General features: G+C 32.2%; 1 protein-coding gene across 19 annotated transcripts in view; it reads right to left on the minus strand.

Annotated features, from left to right (window-relative positions):
- The window catches only part of ESR1 (estrogen receptor 1), a 477,882-nt gene that overhangs the window by 195,925 nt on the left and 261,551 nt on the right, over positions 1-20,406 (minus strand). For all 19 annotated transcript variants that reach the window (XM_074309534.1, XM_074309528.1, XM_074309533.1 and 16 more), the window contains one exon: positions 9,415-9,750. In XM_074309534.1, the coding sequence (XP_074165635.1) occupies positions 9,415-9,750 (336 nt within the window). The remainder of the gene's footprint in view (positions 1-9,414; positions 9,751-20,406) is intronic.

The following is a 20,406-nucleotide window of genomic DNA, read 5'->3' on the forward strand; positions in this document are numbered from 1 at the left end:
TAACAGATTATCAAATCTTTGTTATTCCTCTCTCTGAGAATAATATTTCTACTTCTACAAATCTATAGACATTTTATCTTATCTGATTTTCTGGAAAAAGTGACACCAAACTTTATATTCCATGTCATATCATCCCTCTATCATTTCCTTCTCTAAGAAAAGAATCAGTGAAGGAACTTGACAACTAGATGATTTTTGAAAACTTATTATATATGTATACATATATATATATATATAAGTTTACATTATTTTCAAAATGATGCCAGTGTTTAATGATGCAATTTTAAATGTAAAATACTTCATCAAAGTAAATCTCAAATAACTTATAAATATTAGCTGTCTCTCAGTCACATCTTCTCTAGTCTCTCTCTGTCTCTATCTCTGTCTCTCTTTTCTCTGTCTCTCTCTCTCTCACTCTCTCTCTTTCTTCTCTCTCTCTTTCTCTTTCTCTCTCTCTCTCTCTTTCTTCTCTCTCTCTCTTTCTTCTCTCTCTCTCTTTCTTCTCTCTCTCTCTCTCTTTTTCTTCTCTCTCTCTCTCTCTCTCTCTCTCTCTCTCTCTCTCTCTCTCTCTCTCTCTCTCTCTCTCTCTTCTCTTTCTCTTTGTCTCACATACACACACGCACATGCACACACACAGTCAAACAGCAAAGTTCAACTCTCAGAGATAATTCTAAATATCATCATTAGCCATTTCAGTTTTATATTGTTACAGGAAAAAATTGATTTTCATCAGTCATCATCACAAACACTTTTGAGTGCTCACTGAATCCTACCTGGGCACTCTGCTAGGTATCTGGAAAAGTAATATATTCTTATCTGAAAGAACACCTCCCTTCCCTCCTTTTTTAAAATTAGACCATAATGAATTTCATTTGTCCTGATTCAATCAGTCAATATTTGCCTCAAGTATTTTTAAATGCCTTTTTTGAATTTTAGCATATCAAACAGGTTGCTCATAAGGGAAGATAGTTCCTAAGAGTCCCCATTAAAAGTTCACCAAACTGCAGGGAAGAGCTTAGTAACCTAGGCAACAGAACTGAAACATTTGGATTCCCTGGAACCAAGGATTCCTAACCAGAAATACTTAATTCAGTCTCTCATCCTGAAGCCTAGGAACAGAACAATAGGCAGTGAGCTGTGAACATAGGTAAGATTAAAAAAAAATAAACCACCGTAAATGTAAACCTAAGGCTATAATTCCTTCATGAGAACATTACAAAATCATAGTGAAGATTTACCTTTGTGCCTCATTTATGCCATTTCTTCTGTTAGACACAGTGATGTAGCTACCTACTATATACCTTTTCTTTCCAGCCATAAATGGCCTTAAAATAATAACTACATTCTTGACTCTACTCAAGCAAAACATTTGATTTGTAAAAAGGAAACAATATTCCCATTGTATATTAGGCATAGCCATAACCAGAAAATGATGCATTTCAGGCAAGCACCAAGAACTCTGAACAGAAGGTATTGTACCTTTAGCTAAAGGGGAAGACCACCTAGTTGTATGGTAACAGTTATTCTAGGACATGGTGTGCCATAGAGACCTAAGAGTCATATCAATACCAGTCTCTAAAGTTTTATATTTTAACTGATTATGCTTGCTAACCATGTACTAAGCTCTCCTCTTTCTATATTGAAGCCTATAAGAGCTGCTGATACCCTCTAAATGTAAAACCATAGGGCAGAACCCTAATTGTATCACCTTGGTAACAGCTGCTTTAATCTTTGCAAAGACTCTTCCTCTTTCTAGACCTCAATTGCCTTGGATATAAAAAGAGGACTCTGTATTTATAAAGTCCTTTTTAATGCTAAATCCTATGAGCTATGTTATAATGTTCTTTTCCACTGTTTTTTTCTTCAAGAATTAACCTGATGCAGCATGTGATGCTCATTTGAAATAGTAGTTGCTACATTTTCACATTGCCTAGAAAGATACTTGGAAAATGGCATTTTGGCAATTGTATCAATGTCATGAATTGTCCTTCAAGAGCTTTTGACAGCAATCACAAATACGGACCAATTTTTATAGAAGGATTAAGGATGATCTGAAACTGATCCTATCACATGAACCCATTTAATTAACTAATGGAGTTCTTTAGTTCAAATCTTCCTGTCCTTGAGAGAAAAGGTAACATACCACAGTCCTGGTATAAACTAAATTATAATTATTTTATGGTTTTTTTCCAAGACTATATCAGTTATAGCTATATCTATCTATCTATCCATCATCAATTATATGGAGTAGTATAGCTCAGATCAGGGAAAGAAAGGAGGGCAGATTTTTCCCTATTTTCTAATTCAATTTAAGTCATAGCAATTCCTTTTTATTTTTTCAAATAATAAAGTTCTCACGAGGAGCTCACTGTTCCTAAATGTTCCCAATGCTTCTCTTCCTTTGATTGCATTAACTTTTAGTGATTTCTTCTCTCTGCACTTCACCCCATAAAAATGTTAGCTCTTCCAGGTATCCATACAAATAGCATAATATCCTAGGACATAATAGAAATCTAAATTTGACCCAGATATTTCCTGGTAATTGAAGTAGAATAATCTTAATAAGGAGCAACTCTGTTGAGATTTTTCTATTACTTGAATAAATCATACTAAGTAAATATAATGGAAGAAAATTTAAATATTTTTAAAAGGAATGAGAGTACAAATTATTCATTTTACTAAATTCTTATTTAAGAACCATTAGCTGCCACAGCTTTCTTTAAATAGGAATATTTTATCTATTTTACAATTTTTTCATTTATATAACTTTAAGAATATACATGTTGTCTAACATAAGGAATATCTATTGCTAGAGACTTTTCTGATGACCAAGTGCTATACAAAACATACAGACTCTTTTACCTAACATGTTTCTATTATGTGAAAGGAAAATAAATGTTACTAGGAATAGAAAAGGATGGTCCAATAGCAAGTTAATACTATATGATAAGAATATAACATAAAACTAACCATCCTGAGTCAAATATATAGAACCAAGGGAAATGGGCCAATTGTGAGTTACAGTTCCGGATGAGTGAAGATGACTCTAGAGGCAATGGGAGATCTTGGCCTTTTTTAAGCTAAGATCTTCAACAGGTCTCAGTTTGACTGAGGTCATATCCCTTCAATCAGTGATTAAGGTTATAGCAATGGAGGCAAAGAATAGCCTCTTTCACCTAATCAAAAAACAATTTAAATAAACAAATAAAATCTGGGAGGGAAAGACTAAGAGTCTGACTTAAGTATTCAAAGCTCCAGTATTCAAAGGGGAACAAAAAACCAAAACAAAAACATGAAGGTATTGACAGCATATGCAAATTTAAGTGAAGAGGCTACTTTAGGGGAGTGGAAAGAGATTTTAAATATGTTGATATTGGAATAGTCTAACAATGATGTCCTTCTAGAATTTGAAAATAATAGACTAAAACTTAATTGAGTATTTGTGCCTGAAGAAATAAAGGAAAGAGAGACAATGGGAGGAACTCAGTAATGTAGAAGTAATACTTTATATAACTATAGTATATTAAAGTGTTTTAACTCTTTAAGAATTCATCTATTCTCTTGAGTTAAGCCTATGAATCACTTCTTAGAATAATATTTTAAATATCTAGGATTATAAAGGAAACCAGTAATATAAAAATTATCTCTCTGTCTCTCTCTTTTTCCTCCTCTATCTCTATCTCTTCTTCCCCCAGACTACATATATACATATGGAGAGAGAGAAACATATGTGTGTGTATATATATGTACATATATATATATATATATCCCAATTTTATATGTAAAATATATATATATTTATATAACATATATGTGTGTGTATGTGTGTGTGTGTGTGTGTATGTGTGTGGGTGTGTAAAGCTCCTTGGTTAAGAATTCCTGGTGTAGAAGAATTGTTCAAGACCAATGACCAACATATTAGAGCTATCTTAAACTACAGAACAGGAGGAGGAAAGATAAGCCTTGTTCTTTAGCCACATTAAAGCTAACATTCATTTTCTGTGTGAGGTTGTACCCCAATGATATCCAGTTAACCTGATCATATTTATAGCATATCAATGCCATTATCTTTTTTTAATTTTTACCATTTGCCAAAAAATTGTGAAAATAAACACTATATGTTACTATGCAGTAGAAGCCATTCTATATACTTCATAACTTATAAAGAAAACTAAATATAATAAAGACAAAGATAAGCTTTCAAGTAAATAACATTTCACTTTTCATTTCTGATTTCAGGGTCAGGAAGAAGACCCATAGAATGATGGGTTTCATAACCTTTCACAAAGTGTTCTTAAGCAGCTAAGTTTGGAAGGTCAACTAGAGAAAACGGCCTAAAGAAAATACTTTTGGTACTTAAAAGAAGTTTATACAAAATATTTACCTTCTAGTTTCATGAAACTGTTAAAGTTCTACACATTGTGAATGATCTAAAAACTTCAAAGCAAGTAGCCTAGTGTATTCTTTTCAGAAAAGAAAACTATTAAGGAGTAAATTATTAGCTAAGTTTGTACTGGTTGACCCCCAAAATTCTCTTTCGATTTAAAAAACATCTTCCAACTGTCTTTCTTCATGTCCCTTTAAAATGCAAGATTTAGAAATACTACTCATGATAGCAAAGATTCAAGTCCACATGAGTATCCTGACTCATTAAAAGGCATATTAAAATCAAATTTGCCTCTTCTAAACATTCAAGAGATCAAGATTACAGCAAGGTCATTCAAAAATATATCAGTTTTCTGATTTTTAATAGGATAAGTCTTCTAAAATAGGCATGCAATATAGTTTTCTCATAAATCAACCAAGCATTTTATCAAAATTTTTCAAGTACTATATAATAAACAACAGGGTTACAAAGTCAAAAATTAGTCTCTATGTTCAAAAAACTTTCTGTTTCTCCTTCAAGAAGTTTCCATGACAAGAATCAATATGTATACATGTACCCATACAGATGTATAAAATAAATATAAAATAATATTGAAGGGTAGGAACTCAAAGAAAGAGAGGCTGGTCAAGAAAGGCCTCTTGTAAGGGGCATCATTTGGAATGATTTTTGAAAAAAATTAGGGAATCTAAGAGGCAAAAGTGAGAAGTATTCTATGTATCAGAGGTAGTTTGTCCAAAGTCACAGAGATAGAAGGCAAAAAAAAAAAAAAACATCAAATGAAATGTCAACGAAGGCTAACATGATTGAACCAACAATGGAGTAAAGAGGAATAATATGTAATAACATTTGAAAGGTGGGTTGAAGCCAGATTTTAAAAATTCTTAAATGCCAAGAAAAAGAGTTTATATTTGATTCTAGAATGAATAGGGAAGTTTATTGATCATGGGATTATTCATTTCAAGCATGTTCTTGAAACATACTTGTTGAGAATTCTCTATATGTTCCTGTATGATTTCACTATAATTTGTCCAGTTAAGAACTATACATCTCGCCACATTCCAAGACGTAGACTCCCCAAGTTTATCTTACTGCTAGATTGGAGTATTATCTATTATTTTATTATTTGATCCAGTAGTCCCTTTTATTAGCACAGAAAATTATTATTTTATTATACTGGAATGGGATGGAGCTTTTATTTTAAATAGAGACAAATAGCATTCTGGAAGAAAGATATTTTCAGAATTTTGCCTTTGTAAATCTTTCTCAAAAACTTGTAAACCAACTTTAAATATTTTTCCTGCCTCAGAAAACTTCATTTCTTTGCCTTTTTAAAGGTCCATGGCTATTTTTATTTTCTGCATGGTCAGACAAGCACACTTCTGATTTTTAACAGCTGTGGGCATGGATTTTCATAAAAATACACTTCACTTGTGTCTGTTTGTTTTAAAATTCAAGTAACAAGATATATTTTAATCTGAGATATAAAGAATTGTTTGGATCTTTCAAAAATAGAAATCAGGTCAGACCCAAGATCCTGGATATTCCAATAGTATAAACTGTGTAATTATGGTTAAACCAGTAAGAAGGCATATGATGTTTTTCAACACCATCTAATACATTTTCTATTTCTGGACTGTAATGTCTATATATCACTCATCTATGATTATCAATAAGAGCTAAACTTTAATCTGCTCTTTTAGATGCCTTTCAAGTTTCCCTTTTTTCTATCAAGAAAATGTGATAATACTTATTAATTGAAAATTATAAGAGAAATTATTTTATTGAACATTTAATATTAGTCTAGAATTCCCTAAATAGAGGGGAAATATGTTAATGGATCAAAGGACAATACCTTAAGAGACAATGAGTGTCTAAGTTTACATATGGAGGAAATGGAACAGTCAGTAATATTAACTTTTTTTTGTTTTTACCTTGCAAACTGAGGAAAGCAATAGCTTCAGACATAAAGGGAAACAAAGTCAATCATCACAACATCTTATGTTTCTTTCGTCTAGTATCTTATATCCACAGGATAGCAGAGATCACAAGATGTGCAGAGAAACAAAATAAAATACTCCTAGAAGGCCTTTCATAGGAGCCAAAATCTGAATAATCTAAATCCCTTTTACAGAGATATGGCAGCTATCGAAGAAAGGCATCTCTAAAATTACCTCCCTTCATGTCTTTATAACTGATTGTTGACATAAAATAAAAAAATAAAAATAAAAAGAAAGAAAGATATGTATGCTAGTGAGAGAAGCAAGCTTGCTCTATTTACTTCTTTCTATATATAAATTATTGGGAATGTAAAAAAAAAAAAAAGGCACTGAGTGTAGAGTGTAAAGCTAGAAACCAAAAGAGCTTCAATTTTCATTCTGTCCTCAGCTGTATTAAACATGTGAGAACCAGCCTCTTTGACTAATGCTTTCAAGTGGTACTGTAAGAATTTCAAAAATTACACACAAGTATATTATTTATGGGAAGGTTTAAATGGATCTACAAGTAGAAGTGAGGTTTGGATTAGTTAGTGATGACTTCTCAAGAATATTTCAAGAGCTATAATTCTATTATATAATTCTAAGTTCTTTAATTCAAAAGACTTTCATCAATATTTTGTACTAAACATCATAGTGTTGTTGTTGAGGTAATGATTTCTATTTATAAATACTCTAAAATCCATTAGCTTTTGTCAGTCAACTAGCATTTATTCAATGTCTACAGTTTGCCAAGCATTGCTCTAGGCAATAGAGACACAAATAAAGGAATAGAAAAATCAAAATCCCAGTTCCTGATTGCAGAGAACAAGCACACAGTTCAATGAAAGAGACAAAATGCAAGGTTACAAACAAAATATATATGGGATAAATTGAGGATAGCCTCAGAGGGAAGGCACTAAGATTATTACAAAAGGCTTCTTATAGAAGGTGGTTCTTTAGCTGAGGCTTAAAGAAAGCTATGAAAGTCAAGAAGCTAGGATGAGGACAGAGAGAATTCCAGTAAGAGGAGATAGCCAGTGAAAATACTGAGTCAGGAGATGGAATAGTGTGCTCAAGGATGTGGTGAAGAATAAGAAGATTGGGAAGGTAGGAAAGGGCCAAGTTTTGAAGGGCTTTAAAAGACAAACAGAGGATTTTATATTTCATCCTGGAGGTAATAGGGAGCCATAGGGATTTATTTAATAAAGGAATGCTATGGCCATACCATTGTTTTAGAAAGATTGATTTCATAGATGAGTAGAAAATAGATTAAAATGGGGAGGGGCTTAAAGCAGAAAGAAAAATTTTCAGGCTATTGCAAAAGTCTAGGTACAATGTGACAAAGCCTGTACAAGGGGGTAGTGGCAGTGTCAAAGAAGTCATATATGATAAATGTTTCAAAGGCAGAAATGATAAGATATGACAACTGATTGGATATGATGGAGAAGGGGCAATTGAATGTTCCAAAAGTCTTGATGTCTGCCACAGGGGAAAGCAATTAGCCGATTAGTGAAAGATAGCATTATTCATAGAAGTACTGTGAAAAACCACACATTTAACCTAAGACCTTATTTTTTGTCAGTGTGAAAACATATTGACGAAAGCTTGCTTACAGTCAGAAAAGATATGTGAAATTCAAACTTATTTGTTGAATTTCAAACATTTTATTAATCAGTGATACACATAGCTAACAAACAAGAACATAAAAGCTTAAACAAAACGTTAGCATTTAACACCAAAAATGTAAATAAGACTATCATTCAGATATTTGCTAATTTTATTTCCCTTATATAAATATTCTTCTATATTTACTAGTTCAAGTAATTAGAGCATGATGCTAATCAGAACAAATTCATGAATTTGATTTTGAAATGAGTGTTAGACTTTTTCTATTCCATAGCTACAGACTACACTTAATCCTGCTTATCTGGCAAATGAATTCTGCTGGTCCTGTTGATACCATTTTGAAAGTGACAGGAAAGTAAGACAAGAGGAACTAATGGAAAGTGTCTGGATGAATCAGTACAAATTCAATGATTAAAAAATAATAAAAGAAACATCTATGCATATGATCTATTGGATGTGGATCACAGCCACATTGTCTTCATATTCTAAGGACAAATGTCTTTACTTGTTAACTTATGGATAAAAATGTGCTATTTTCCAAAAATAGTATAACTATATTTCCAGGAAAGAAAATGTGACTTTAGGTCAAGTATAGAACTACAAATAGTTATAAGTTTTTACTACATAAAAATTCCTTTTTTTTTAAAAAACTTATCTAATAAAAAGAAGCAAAAATAGAGCATCTCTATTCATTCCCACCAGTGATTTGCTGTGTAACCTTAGAAAGCAAAAGTTTCATATCCTTTTGTCCTAATATACATTAGATCATGAATGTAGATTCATGGAAAGGGGATGGCACAAAAAAAATTTACAATTAAGTTTGCTTCTTAAGATCAGCATAACAATTTTGACAAAACTATAGGACCAAAGAGTACAATCCAGCCCTTGATCCTCTTTTTCTCTAAATGTCTTCGTGGAAACTCCTTCAACGACAGAGATCCTGCTTTATATTTGTCCTACATACAACTATCCACCACAACCTTAGGCAGCACTAGGGAAAAAATTGAGTAAATAATTGTTGATTTATAATCTTCTATTAATAACTTAATCTACTAACCAACAACATGAGGAGTTTTTTTTAGCAGAAGCATTTAATAATAATTGAATTGTTTTAATAACCTTGAACATGAAAGGTTTCATAGCACATCTTTTTTTAATGCATATCATTATCCTCCTTCATTATTGTACAATGAATTTGTAAAAATTGTAATTTCTCAACAGCACTTTAAAATCTCTGCCTAATTTTCAAAATATTTCTGACACTTTAATCCTGAAATGTTAGAAAAATTATCTATCAATTAATATCGATTATTTTAGAAGTTGTCTGAAAACTAAGTAGATGAAGAGTTGTTTTCATTGATTCTCCCAAAAAATTGCAAATACTATTATATTGTGACCACAAAAGCTCAGACTCAGCATCCTTACCTGGCACCCTCTTTGCCCAGTTGATCATGTGAACAAGCTCCCTGTCTGCCAGGTTGGTCAATAAACTCATCATTGAAGCTTCACTGAAAGGTCTGTTCGGATCATATTCAGAATAGAGTAGTGGCGGCTCAGCTTCCAGCAAGGCACTGACCATTTGTTCAGCTGTTAGAGACAAGGCTGGGCTGTTCTTCTTGGTATGTTTTATCAAGAGAGGGCTTGGCCAAAAAGTAGAAGCTCTCATGTCAGTCGAGGGACCTGCTTCATTTCTCCCATCTTGATCATCTCTTTGGCGTTTATGCTTCAGCATGCGCCCACCTCGGCGATCCTTCCGGATTCCTAAGGGTGCAAAAACAAACTATTTAGTTGCCTCTGCTTTAACTTTACACTTCTACATTGAAATCACCATATTTTAAATTTCTTTTCAATTCTTTTCTGTTATAAACACTAGAAAGACAATAAATGTAATTATTAGGAATTGACTAAATTTCAAAATATCAATATTTTTGTTATTGGACAAAATCATTCAATTCTCCATACTTTCAAAGTAACCACTTCATAGAGATAACTGATGTACAATAATTTATCTAATGTGATAGCTATGTTATGAAATACAAGAGGTTTGATCAAGTTTTCATTACCACAAAACTTACAATTCATCATTTGGGATGTTTTCTCTGCTGAAAGAATAGCTATCATTCAGGTTCCAGAATTTTGCAGAGCTCTTGGTTTTTACAAATGTTCTTCTTTTTCCCCATCATAAAAATTTCCAGTTTATTATTATTTTTTGGCTAAATGTATACTGAACTGTGGTTTTCACTAACAAAACTATGGGGACATAATCCATCTCTTTCAAACTGCCTTGTTTAGTTATAACTTAGTCCACAAAAGGCAGCACTACTAAACAAAGAGTAGGTTTGCAATTAAATAGGAACAAATGAAAGATAAAAATTATTATGTCCACTAAAAGTCTTTAACTTCACCACATCTAGCCAAATTGCAAGTATTATTAAAGTTTGGCTTACAAGAATGTTACATTAGTGAAAAAGTTATTACAACCAATTTTTTTTTTAATTCAAGAGAACACACAAGAAAATTTACTTTTCAGAAAATATGGCTTTACTGAATGTACTGTCAGACATAATGTGTTAATGTTAAAACTGCTTTTTTTTTCTTTCTTATTCTTTGGTATAAGGGGTGTCACTCTCAACAGAGAATAAGGGAATCCTAAAAGCCTTTAAAATATTAAAACTTAAAACTGCACTAAAACTTGGAAGTAAAAATGGTATGAGAATAAAAGACACCAAACCCAGAATAAAGATATGGAATTGGTCAGATTCTTTCTTCAAAATGACAGGGGATCTAGAAAAAATGTTTTCTTTGGGGAATATTAGATTAGATTACTGTTCTCCATTTTACAATTTGGGACCTAAGGACAGAAAGGTTGAATGACTCATTGGGAATTGAAATTAGGGTCTTTCTGACTCCAAGTCCAGCATGTTATCTAGTATACAATCTCTCATTTCATTTCCAATAATAATTAGCATCTAGATGGGGCTCAAAATTTGCAAATATGTGTGTGTGTATACATACATGCCATCAGCTAAGTCTCACAACTAGCCTAAGAGTTAGGCACTATAAGCAGTGTTACTTATATTTACAAGTGACAAAATTGAGACACAGAAAAATAACTTATTCATAATCAGTGCCAAAGGTAAAATTTGAGAGTGAATTGTACTTGATCCAGATCCGGCAAGGTCTATACTGTGCTATAACAAGTCTCTGTAGATTTTCTACATAGAGCACAGATTTTAGAATTAGAGCACCTGGTTTTTTCGCCTTTCTCTGATGTTTACTACCTGTGAGACCTTGAGCAAGTCACTCTGCTCAGATTCCTCATCTGGAAAATAAGAATGTGGGTGAAATGACAACTTAATTCCTTTTAGTTAGGTGGCTAAGAGGTGTCAAAGAATATAAAGTGCTGGATTTAGAGGCAGAACTGAGTTAAAATCCTGCCTCAGGATGACCCTAGGCTACTCATTTGATAATCGTTATTGTCAATTTCCTCATCCATAAAATGCAGATAATAGTAACAACACCCCAGGAGTTGTTATGAGAATCAAGTCAGGTCCTAGAAGTGCACCATTTTGCAAACCTTAAAGTGCAAAAGATCTGGGTTCAAATGTCACGTCAAAAAGTTATTGTTTGCATGGATCATAAACAAATCATTGAACTTTTCAGAATCACTTTCTTCATTTGTAAAATGTGAATAATGTTTGTACTTTATACCTTATCATGGTGTCAATTAGTCAGTCCAAAAGCTTTTATTAAGCATCTACAATGCTCTAGGTACTATATTAAACACTAGGGTTACAAAAAAAGGTGAAAGATAGTCCATGACTCAAGGTTCTCACGGTCTAATGGGAAAGTTGTTTTGAGTTAAGCACTTTACAAATTTAAAAGTGTTGGATAGAGCTTCAACCCTGGGAGTCAGGAGGACTTGAGTTCAAATCTGCCCTTAAACACTTAATACTTCCTAGCTATGTAACCTAAAGTTAGTCACTTGACTACTACTACTACTACTACTACTACTATTATGGTGGTGATGATGATGATGATGATGATGATGATGATGATGATGATGATGATGATGATGATGAGTTTTATACTCCTGTAAGATTTATTTATGTATACTCCTACATAGAAGATTATAATCAGTCAAACCCCTACTTAATATTCAAACTAACAAAATAATCTTACATTTGTATTTTAAACTTTGGCCATCACATAATGTAAAAAGTTGACATTCTTGGAGAAACATTTAATTGTAAAAATAAATTGAGAAGACTGATAACAGTATTTGTGTCAAAATCAAGCCAGCTCTCATCTCTTCATCTGAACCATCACAGCAATCTCCTAATCTTCCTTTCCCAAATCTTTCCCTACTCTCATCCACTCCCCAAAGAGCCCCTTGAGTGAATTTCCTAAATTATTCCTCTACTCAACAACTCCTTATTGCCGGTAGAAACAAATTTCAACTCTTCTATTTGACATTTAAAGTTCCTTAAAACTCAGCGTTTCTTATCTGATTATACCTTATTTCCCTCCAAACACAGTGCAGTCCAACCAAAATGACATTTTTGCAATTCTTCACATATAACATTCTATTAATTATATCTTATTTTTTGGCTAAATGTATACTGAACATTTAGCAAAAGCCTCATTATCTATATAAATACAGTTTCCCCAAGTTATTAGTACAGTTAGGTTACACAGGACATAGGGTATTAGACTTGGAATCTGGAAGACCTTCAAATCCTGCCCTCAGAGTTTACTCACTGTATCATCCTGGGCAAGTCATTTACCTTCTTTCATTCTCAATTTCCTCATTTGTTAAATGGAAATAATTATAACACTTACTTCTGAGGGTTGTCATGAAGTTCAAATGAAATCTTATAAATAAAGTGCTTGACAAAACTTAATGTTAGCAATTATTATTATTCATTGTTAGACCTCCTTCCTGCAACCCTTATCTTATATCCAATACAGAGAGAGACAGAGACAGAGACAGAGACACAGAGAGAGGGGAGATTAAGAAATGATTTTTTTTAGTCAATTATTTTGATATTTTAAGTTAAATTACTTCACTGTCAAATGTCTTGAACAAGAGCAATAGACTGTGCAAGAATATGATAAGGCTTCAGAACAAAAGTTCTTTAAAGGATATTGAAAACTGATATTTTAAAGAACAATTCATAATTATATACTTGGGTCTTATAGTAGAAGATAAGATTCAATTACAATTTCACTTCAGTTGATGAGGATGAATTATTTTCTCAGTGTTATTAGGCCTCTTTCTGAAATATTATTTGGGCCTAGAGACTACAACTGCAAAGAGTTAGTAAGGTAATTAAAATTTAGAAAATAGGACCTATCAGGAATAAAGAAGTGATTCAATTAAAGAAGAGAAGGCTAAGGAATGTCATTAGCTTCACTAAAGTGAAAGGAAAAGTTAATTGACTTCAACTAAAGAATAAGAGATTTAGATTAAATCCAAGGAATGATACTGATGATTGTCAAATGCTGGCATACTTGTAAAGATAGGCTATGAACTCTTGTTCCTTGGAAATATTTGAAATTAGTGTAGTTATTCATATGAATGATGGTTTTGAGAGTACTGTGAATCCCTGAAATTGACTCACCTCTCTTAAAGTCTAATGAAAGTATTATTAACATGGTAATTTCTAAACTAAAATAAATTGAATTTAGTTGGGAAGTAGAAAAGCAGGCAGTCTAATACTTATAAAATTGCTTACCAGATTAAAAAAATTAAAATGATCAGTAGAATCAATCAATATTAAAACTCAGTTTATTTCTATCTCATCAGCTTTCTAAATAAGTTGAAATGTAGTTTGAGAAGAAAAATAAGCAAATTTGTAAATCATTGGCAATGAAAAAGAATACAAATCTAAACAACTCAACTTTCACCTCATATCCAGCAAATTGGCAAAGATCATAAAAGATAGAAATAGTGAAGTGGAATTATGGAAAGACAAACACAGTAAAACACAATTGATGGATCTTTCATATGGTTCTGGAAAACAATTTTTATGTTTTGCTTTTGTTTTTTGAAAAGTGTTTAAATGTCTATACCCTTTGATCCAGAGAAACCACTGCTTAAAGATACCCCAGGGATCCTTAAGGTGTTGAATACCCTAAAATATTTATGTAGCAGTACTTTTAAAAAATCAGAGAAGTAGAAATAAAGTAGATGTCTATCAATTGAAAGAATGACTAATCAAATTATTTTATATTGATGTATTAATATGTTGTTACTGTGCCATAAAGATGGTGGATATAATTTATTGAAATATATATGAAAACGAAAATTGATAGAAGTAATAAGAATCAAGAACACAATACACATAATTATTATAACAAATGAGTGAGAAAGAAGAAGAAAAAGATGATGGTGATAGTGATAGTGATGGTGACAAAGAAAAAGAAGGTGAAGAAACTGAAAACTACATAATCATAATGAGCACAATTAACACTGAAGAAAAGTCAAGAAAATATATCTCTTTTCCTCCTTAGGAGACATATGGGAATATGAGAGTAGAATATTTCATGTACTTTAAGATTTCGTTGATATTTTAGCTTCTTTATTTTTTTTTTACAAGAGAAGAATGATTTACTGAAATAGGAGGGACAGGGATATAGTCTGAAATAAAGAGTCATATCAAAACAAAAGATATCATTTGAAAAATTCTAAAACAGAAAAAACATGATAAACACATACAGTATAGTACAGATAACTCTAACCAATAACCCATCCGCAACAGCAAGTCATCAAACAAAGATTAATGTTTGTCAAAGGAATTTGCTCTTCTTGTGGAGAATGTCTAAATGCAATAGAGATTTCATATAGATTATAAGGTACTCTAGCATTTAGATGGCAATTTGTAGATGGCATTGTATTTGGTTCATGAAGCAAATTTACAATTCTTGCCAATGACATCCATAATTATTCTAAAATCATCTAACAATTCACTCAGGAAAAAAAACAGATAAGTTAAAAAACACAAATAGTATGCAACTGGATAGCCAGTCCATTGAGACACTACAGATGGATATTGAGCTAGGAACAGAATTGCATAAAAAGTACAAAGTAGACCAGATTACATTGAGAAAAATTCAGAGTGCATTTAATGATTTCAAGCTGTTCCTTGACACAATACATCTTTTATCCCAAATGTCTTAATGATACTATATAAGTAAGTTTGTTGGAACCCCACAATCTTAAAAAAATAAAAAATAAAAAAATACATATGAGCCAAAAACCAAAAAAGGTGAATGATGGATATAAACAGGCTACAACACATGTCTGATGATGACCTATGCTTTATGAATAAGAGATAGCATAAGGTATATCATGCGAAAAATGTATAATTGGTGAGGTGACTCAAAATCATGTCATAAGAACAAAAGTTGAAGGAACTACACAAATGCTTAGGTTTAGGGAGAAAAGGTATAAATCTTCTCATGTGGGAAAAGTGCTATATTTATATATAAGTACTATCTTGCAGTATTTTAAGGGCTATTGTGTGGGAAAGGAATAAGACTTATTCTACTTGGGCCCATGAGATAGATTTAATACTAAATGTAAGAAATTAAAGGGAAATAGATTTTTATACTCCAAATAAGGGAAAACTTCCTACAAATTATTGTTGCTGTTGCTGCTGTTGCTACCTTAATGGAAAAAGCAGTTTGGGGAACCTTCCCCACCCCATTACTAGAGGATTTCATGGAGAAACATGTGGCTATTTAATGGGCAAGGAATAACTTCTTCAAGTAGGATTTGGACTAGATATTCCTTAAGATTCCTTCCATTTCTAAGATTCTATGATTTCATATACATGTGATGGAATCCTATGATACTGCTCTGGGAAGCATACATATCTGCCACTAAGAATAGAATGCATATCACAAATAACAATATGGCACAAGAATTCTAAAATTATTCTAATTTAAATGGGGATTGAATGGGCAAACATGGAATTATAAACTCCATTTGTAAATCAATCTGGCTTAAAATGAAGTCTACAGAAGCAACATAATTTAGTGGCTAGAGTGCTAGAATTAGAAGCAAAAGATCTGGGTTCAAATGTCACTTCAAAAAGTTATTGTTTGCATGGATCATAAACAAATCATTGAACTTTTCAGAATCACTTTCTTCATTTGTAAAATGTGAATAATGTTTGTACTTTATACCTTATCATGGTGTCAATTAGTCAGTCCAAAAGCTTTTATTAAGCATCTACAATGCTCTAGGTACTATTTTAAACACTGGGGTTACAAAAAAAGGTGAAAGATAGTCCATGACTTTTCACGGTCTAATGGGAAAGTTGTTTTGAGTTAAGCACTTTACAAATTTAAAAGTGTTGGATAGAGCTTCAACCCTGGGAGTCAGGAGGACTTGAGTTCAAATCTGCCCTTAAACACTTAATACTTCCTAGCTATGTAACCTAAAGTTAGTCACTTGACCACAATTGCCTAAAAAAAAAAAAAAAAAAAAAAAAAAAATTAAGTGTTCTACAAATGTGAACTATTTTTATTATCACTGCAGGATAAAACACAATAGAAACTTGCCTAACTTATAACTAATTCTTCATTATCCCGGATTGTAGAAAATAGGAATAGCATAGAAAATTGAAATTCACTGATAATTTTTTTAATGTATTATCTCTCCTTAACAAAGAGACTTTAAGGACTATTTCTAAATAGCCAAAAAAAATCCACACTAGTAAAATAGCCAAAGGATCAATATGCCAGGCAGCAAAAATAAGAATGATAAAACATTTAGTTTGAATTACTAAAAAACAATTAGATATGACAATCAAAATTGTCTGTATAATATGTAGTACTTAATATGTTTGCAAACATTGTTCACAATTTTAATAGCATCCAAACAAGATTTGTTGTCATCTAATTTAATAACACTTAATGAGGATATTAATGAGGATAATAAAGCAAAATATTTCAATAACATTATAAAAAAATTCCACAATTACTACACTGGTGCACTTGCCCTCATTTGTCCAAGGTTATGGACCTCTCCTAAGAAGGAAAAATAGATTTTAAATGAAAGGCCTCACAAGAAGAAGATGCTCCCATCAAAAGTTACTGGAAGGCCAGGAGCATCCTAAAATATTTGCCAGGGCAGGAGCAGATGGGTGAGATGTGAAGTGGAGAGGCTAAAAGGGGGAAAGGGAGATAGGAGATGGGAAAATAGAAAATCAGAAAAGATGAACTACTTTAAAACACAGTCCTGACCATAACATTATTAAGTCAGAGATTTGTTCCAAGGACCTCCTAAGTCAAGTAACGATTTTGAAAACCTATTTCTAATTGTACAAAGTTGTCATTAACTGCTCATTTTTCATTCTTCTTTGAATTCCTTAGCTTGGCATTTGTATCTCAACAAAAGCTAGAGAACTAACAATATTTGTTAATGAAAGAATTCAATTTATTATTCCACTTTAATTTGAGGTCTGGCTTTTTAACAGACTTTTTAAATGATCTTTCTTTTGCTTAACATTTTATGCCCCCAGTGAAATCTTATATGTAAGGTTAATCTCACACTGCCTTAAGACTGCTTTGAAATGTAATCAAATGTAAAAAACAAGATAACTTCCCTCCTATTTTTCAATAAGGCCACATTGCTCACTTTAATTCAAAAGACAAAGAAATATAAAATGATTTTTAAAAATTTTTTTGAAAGTGTGGAGTGCTAAATAATGTCCTTCTGAATTGATTTTTATTATTTTCCTCCAAACACTTAGACTATAAGACTTCCAGTCCACAGCTTAAAAGCCCTAAACTCCAGAAGTCTGGCAATGAAAAGAGGTTATTAGTGTGAAGATAGGAATTCTCCAAGACAGAAGATGACTTGGCAGCCCAACAAAATCTATTACATGTGCCAACATTAAGTTGCCCAAGCTAAAACTATTAAAACTTCCATCCAAACCAAATGGATGAAAAATAAAATTTCATTCCAAAATTAAAATATGAACACTGAAAACAAAAACATTGGTGCTCTTGAAAGACCATTTGGAGAGATGTTCATCCAAATGTGACAGCTATAATGGCAGCTAGGTAATACTGGGAAAGATCTGAGTTTGAATTCTACTTTAGACAGTTAACTGTGTGACTCTAGACAATTCTCTTAATCTCTCTGTTTCATCAGTTTTTCCATCTATTAAATGAGGGAGTTGGATTCAATACCATTTGAAATCCATTCTTGGTCCTAAATTGATCTTTTATAAATGGTACAGGACCAACATGGCCAGGGTATTTTAGAAGTGCCAAAGAACAAAATACATAATAATCTCTGCCATTATTAGCTCACAGGATAGTTGTGAAGAGAAGCAATATGACACAGGAGGGCAGAAAGAATCCTAGACCTAAAATCAGGAGACCTAAGTTCAAATTTTGTCTCAGACATTTATGATCTCTTTGAACATGTGCTAGTCAAAAACTCCTCTCAGCCTCAGAGGTTTCTTCTGTTTTAAATAAACATAATAGCACTAAAATTATAAAGATTATGTCAGCATCATAGATTTACAGGTGGAAAGGAATTTAGAGGTGAAGTTAGGCCCTTCATTTTCAAACGTGGAGACTAAAGCCAAGAGTAGCTTGTCCAGAGTTATCTAGTTAGTGTCTGAGGTAGAAACAAAACTCAGCACTTCCTGATCTCCCAAGTTCCAGCCCTCTCTCTGTTATACCTTGCTGCCTCTCGTGGGACATAGATAACAAAACTGTGGCCAGGAAAATGCTTTAGAAGCTTTAATGTGTCATATAAATGCAAGTTATCATGAAATGAAAATTTTCAAATGAAAGCTCTTTACAAACTATCAAGTTTACAAGATATTATGATCTCATTCTCATATATCATATTAGATGTGGGTCTGTTTTAACATTGATACTGTTCAGCTTTGGCATCATTTGTTTTACTAAATAAAAAGCTTGTATTTAAAGTATTTGAAGTGCTAATTTTTTAAACTTTTCAGCTGGCAAAATGTTGAATAATGCAATTTTTACTCTAATGAACCCAAGAAGCAAATGGTTTTAAAGTTGTGTTTTTTTTTATTTTTATTAATCCTTTATCCAGTTATACAAGTACTATTCCCAAGACTATATTTAATAGAAAAGCACATTAATTGAACGACACCCAGCCTTAGAATTAGAAAGATATGGGGTCAAATCCCATTCTCTGACACAGAATGGCTGTAAGACCTTAGACAAGTCACAAACTCTCAAGGATCCCAAGTAATGTTCTAAGATTCTAAATTACAGAGATGGCTCCAATATTAATTGAAATAGGAAAAAGGCTCACAAGGAGTTCCCTATACCAATGTAATTACAGGTCATGTTTAAGATAAGTGATAAATAAGTCCTAACATTATAAAGGTCTGGAAAACTTCTTCCCTTCTCTCTCTTTCTGTCTTTCTCTCTGTCTCTGTCTCTCTGTGTCTCTGTCCCTGTCTCTGCCTCTCTCTCTCTCTCTCTACTTCTCTGTCTTTCTGTCTCTGTCTCTCTCTCTCCTCTCTCCTCTCTCTTTATCTCTTTGTGTGTGTCTGTCTCTGTGTGTCTCTCTTCTGTCTTTTTCTTTCTCTGTTTCTGTCCCTTTTTCCTTTATTTTCTCCCCTCTCTTTGTTTCCCTCCCTCATATAAGATATCATCCCTCAGATAAGATATCAAATCCCATCAATCTTTCCTTTGCATTTTCTCACATATCCTTTTCCTTCCTAGTCCTACTGCCACTATTTTATTTCAGCTATTTACCTATTAATACTTAAATAATTGCATTAGCTTCTGAATTGTTTCTTTGTCATCTCTTCTCCAATTTATTCTGCAATACTTCTGCCCAGTCTATCCTCCTAAAACAAATAACTTCAACAATAGTCCTAATCTTTCTCCATGCTCCATAGGATACAATTCATTTAATATTTAGTGGTTACTTATGTGCAAGATAAGAAAATAGTTGATATTAAATTACAAAGATGGAAAAATATAATTTCTCCCTATATATGTTCTCATAACGTGTTAAATAGCAATGAAATTTTCTGTTTTTAATTCATATCAAAGTTTAAACTAATTCAGAAATGTATCTCATTTTTACAAACTTCAGAGTTTACAAAGTTCTTCTCCAATATTTATATAATATATAATATAAAATATTGTCTTCCTCAAAAATAAACATTTAATATAACCTAAAAGAATAAGTAATAAATATTCATCTTTAATATTAACATCCTAGAATAAATATACTCTCAAATTACCATTGAAAAGTTAAGCATAAAGTATGTTTGACTAAATGGTCTTATTCAAAGATTGTTTGACTATTTTCTTTTCTTTCTGAAATCTCAAGTCAGCACAGAAGAATTAGAATGCCATATTAACACATTACAGCAAAAACTAAAATCAATACAAAAC

This window comes from Sminthopsis crassicaudata, chromosome 4 (assembly GCF_048593235.1).
Source record: "Sminthopsis crassicaudata isolate SCR6 chromosome 4, ASM4859323v1, whole genome shotgun sequence".
Taxonomy (NCBI): domain Eukaryota; kingdom Metazoa; phylum Chordata; class Mammalia; order Dasyuromorphia; family Dasyuridae; genus Sminthopsis; species Sminthopsis crassicaudata.